This window comes from Thermobia domestica, chromosome 10, assembly GCF_964235325.1.
Source record: "Thermobia domestica chromosome 10, izTheDome1.hap1.1, whole genome shotgun sequence".
NCBI lineage: Eukaryota > Metazoa > Arthropoda > Insecta > Zygentoma > Lepismatidae > Thermobia > Thermobia domestica.
Window position 1 is genome coordinate 88,390,517 of NC_137463.1, and position 3,939 is coordinate 88,394,455.

A 3,939-nucleotide genomic window follows, 5' to 3' on the forward strand; every position below is an offset into this window, starting at 1 on the left:
CGCATAACATTTTTACTCTCGTCTCGCGTGCATCCCTAAAAGAGGGCGTGAAAACTGTGATCATTTCTACGTCAAAACAAAAATTTCAATGTTACCACATAAATATAGGCCCTACTCCTCACCCTAAACTCTATTTCCCACTGATCTTTAGAAACAAAGAAGTTCTACACTGATCTTTAGGGACCGCGCATCTGACATTTTGAGGAAAAAACACTGGAGGTTCAGAATGATGTTCTTTATCATAGAGGGGATTCTCGGAATACTCGATTCCCACACTTCGAAAACACAAACATTTTAAAAGAATTTAGACATCATTCGCGGCAACAGTCTGACGACTAGCTGTTTAGGGAGAATTTTTGTTTTGAAATATACTGTAGTACATGAAAAACAATTGTTTGTTCCAATGCAGTGAGTATACTATGGATCAAATGTAGCGTATACCTGCGTACTTCCTAAATTTTGGGTGGCTATATGATAGTTTCCAAAACTTAGAGGCGGGTATACGCCGTATACCCTCCATTACATCCCTGCTTTACGTGTAGAACATATAAAAAAGAAAGAATTTACTATAAATTGTTTCCTATTCAAATATCAGATGAGGGACTTGCTAACACGGGTCAGTTCTTGCCAGTTTAGGCGTTTATTGGTATACAGTAGAGTTTCGATAGTTCGAGCTAATTGGGCCAAACGGCAAGTGGCAAATAAACTGTTTCGTAAATGGCTACTGATGCTTGAATTATCGCCAATGTTGTACTTTTGTGTAGTGTGAGGCCCCATCAAACGTAAAGCTGTCTTTATTACATTTTTACAATCCTAGTGGGTTTCGCTTTTCTAGGCAATTTTTCGTACTTTTTTCTTTTCAGTCTGGAGATGGCTAGTGGTTAGACGTGCACGTATCGCGCTCCGTGCTTTTCATGCCATAAAGTTCAGTGGAAGAAGTGTTTCGCAGCAATCTATGTTTCCATAGTTCAGTTATAGATAAAAGAACAGTATAACGTTTTCTTATCTAGTGAAAATCTTGTACAAATATTACTTTCCTAATTTACAGTTATTTTTTTGTACGAAGTCTTCACAGTAAAATGGCTCCCTCTAAGGCTATCAAAGGGTCCCAAGGAAACAGTGCGCTCGAAGCAGAGAAAAAGGATTTCGTACGGCAAATCTGCGAAGAAGTCAAGTCAGTGGTGCAAACCCCTGAAATTTTAAAACTAATCGTAGATTCAATAATTGAATCAGTTACGAAAGTAGTGGTGGAAAGACTGGAAGAAACTCTTAAGTTCAATTCTGAAGAAGTGCATGACCGTCGGAAAGAGCTAAAGAACAAGGACGCAGAAATTAGTGGTCTGCAAGAGAAGATTGTGGAACTGGAGCAATACCAGCGGAGGGAAAACCTTCGGATCTTCGGAATACCGGAAGGAAGAAATGAAGATACTGACACTATAGCCATCAAATTGTTTGAAGAGCGGCTAGGTGTTCCCATGGACATAAACGACATTAGTCGAAGTCACAGGATTGGACCCAAATTAGAAGGAAAACCACGTCCAATAATTGTCAAGTTTGCAAGCTACCGAACCAGGGCTAAGGTGTTCAGCAATAAAAGAAAACTGAAGGGCTCCAACATCACCATCAAAGAAGACTTGTGCCATCATCGACTGGAATTGTTGCGTTCTGCAGTTCAGAAGTATGGTTACAAGCAGGTGTATACTCAAGACGGAAAGATAGTTGTCCTTAAAAACGGAACTAGACATTTCGTCTCTACCAAGGCCGAACTTAATAGCTTGTGAGGACACAGAAATAGCGAATATCTCCAACAGTTAGTGGCATAATATCGCAGCACGGAACGTGTACATATTGTACTGTGTGTGATATGTTAGAGATTTGTTTTTCTTTTACTATTTTATTAATACATATATCCCCTTTTGTTAAATGTATATCCAAGTATGAATATTGTGTGCATCTGAATTGTTTGTGTGCGTGTGTTTCAACGTCCTATGTCTATTTGTGTGTGCATACTTGTCAGTGTTTAAATTTTACAATACACAGAAGCGATAACTGCAGTAGCTATATGTGATTTATGAGCTTTATATTTATCTGACAATATTTTCAACAAGTATGGTGTGCTCGCTTTTTTTCTGAAAAGTGTGTGGTTGTGTTGCTATTTTTATTTGTCGGTAATATTTTGTGTTGGATGTGGTTATCAATGATGCGTTTACATGCATTTGTCAAGCTCAACACGAGTCTAGCTTCTAGTGATTCTAATGTGGGAATGGATACAAAAGTGTCCCCTCCCAACATCAGCACAGGAAGACCTCCCTGGCTCTGTGTTCTTTCACCCCTGTTGTTTCCAGTTTCGGCTCGCCTCCTCCTCAAGGTCAGTGCTATGTTTTTTTTTTTCTTCTCTCTCTCACCCCCCAAGATACCAATAGCCACTCCGTTTCGGGAAGAGCAAGCAAGAACCTCGTTTGAGGCACAATCCGCATGTTATGAGGCAATGGATTTTTTTTAAACATAAGCAACAAGGAAACAGTAAATCTCCATTCTATAGTCTTTTCGTTTTCTTTCGTCTTTCTGTTTTTTCGCAATACTTGCCATTGAAATATTCAATATTACATGAGTACAATGACTGACAATATAAACAACAAACATAGCCCCTCTTCATTCGTTTTAACCAAACTAAATAAAATATGTCCATCTGTTTTCGAAGACAATGAACCTTTACAACTTCCCGATCTACAAGTGTCTTACGAAGGCCCTCACTATTTATTGGAAACAGAACTTAATAAACCGAAGCGACCAACGTTCAATGCTGTGCACATTAATGCGCAGAGCCTTGTCAGACATTATACTGAGTTCGAAGTTATTTTTCATTCCGTTGAGAACTTGCATGCAATATTAGTTTCCGAGACTTGGTTAAAGCCAACTCTTTCTAATGATCTGGTATTGTTAAATAACTTCAAAATTATCCGAAACGATCGCATTAACAAAGGTGGTGGTGGGGTTGCAATCTTTCTGCGAAATGACATTGACGCAAAAATTCTTTGTCAATCAGGTGGTCATTATAGCTTCGAATCTGAGTACATCATAGTTGAGATATGTATTGAGAACCAAAAATTACTTTTGGCTTGTGTGTACCGCCCACCAGGATCATCATTTAAGAATTTCGAAGAAGATATTTCTCATATCTCACCACTTTATATGCATAGTCTGATACTTGGGGACATGAACTTTGATTTATTGTCCTCTAAACGTGAAGTAGAAACATTCCGCGAGATTACTACATCCTTAAATTTTTCCATCTGTCCGCTTGAAGCTACGTTTCATTCTACCACCTCAGATTCACTTCTCGACTTAATCTTAACTTCCGACATTGATAGAGTTCTTCATTTCGGTCAATTTTCAGTACCTGGCATTTCGCGTCATGATCTTATCTTTGTTTGCTATTCTATTAAGACTCCCAAATTGAAGCCTAAAGTTGTTTTATACAGAGATTTAGCCAACATTAACAATGAAGCACTCTTGCATGATGCTGCGTTATTGCCTTGGCATCTAATAAGTTCTTTTCCTTCTGTGGATGACCAACTATCTTATTTCAATGAGTTAATATTTTACCTTCTGAACGTTCATGCCCCCTTGAGAGAAAAACGTGTTTCTCGTTCTTCTTCGCCCTGGATTACAGATGAAATTCGAAGTTTAATGGCTTGTCGCGACAGCCCAGATAGCAAAAATGACTTGCAACAAACTTGCAGCAGATTTGCAATTCAAGTCTGCCAAACTTGCAGCAGACTTGTGATGCAAGTCTACAAGTTTGATGCAAATTTAATGCAAACTTCCTAGTTGACGCTCTTCGAACTTGCAGCACGCCTGCAGTGCAAGTGTGTGGTAAGTTTGCAAAGCAAGTCTAATGCAAGTTCCCACTTGCACTACAAGTGCACAACAAGTCGG

At 38.9% G+C, this 3,939-nt stretch overlaps 1 protein-coding gene across 1 annotated transcript; it reads left to right on the forward strand.

Moving 5' to 3' along the window:
* Nucleotides 1–1,079: 1,079 nt before the first annotated feature.
* Nucleotides 1,080–1,781, forward strand: LOC145661537 (uncharacterized). The gene has a single exon (XM_081726859.1). It carries the CDS (start codon nt 1,080–1,082, stop codon nt 1,779–1,781), a length of 702 nt encoding a protein of 233 aa, XP_081582985.1.
* Nucleotides 1,782–3,939: the final 2,158 nt, after the last annotated feature.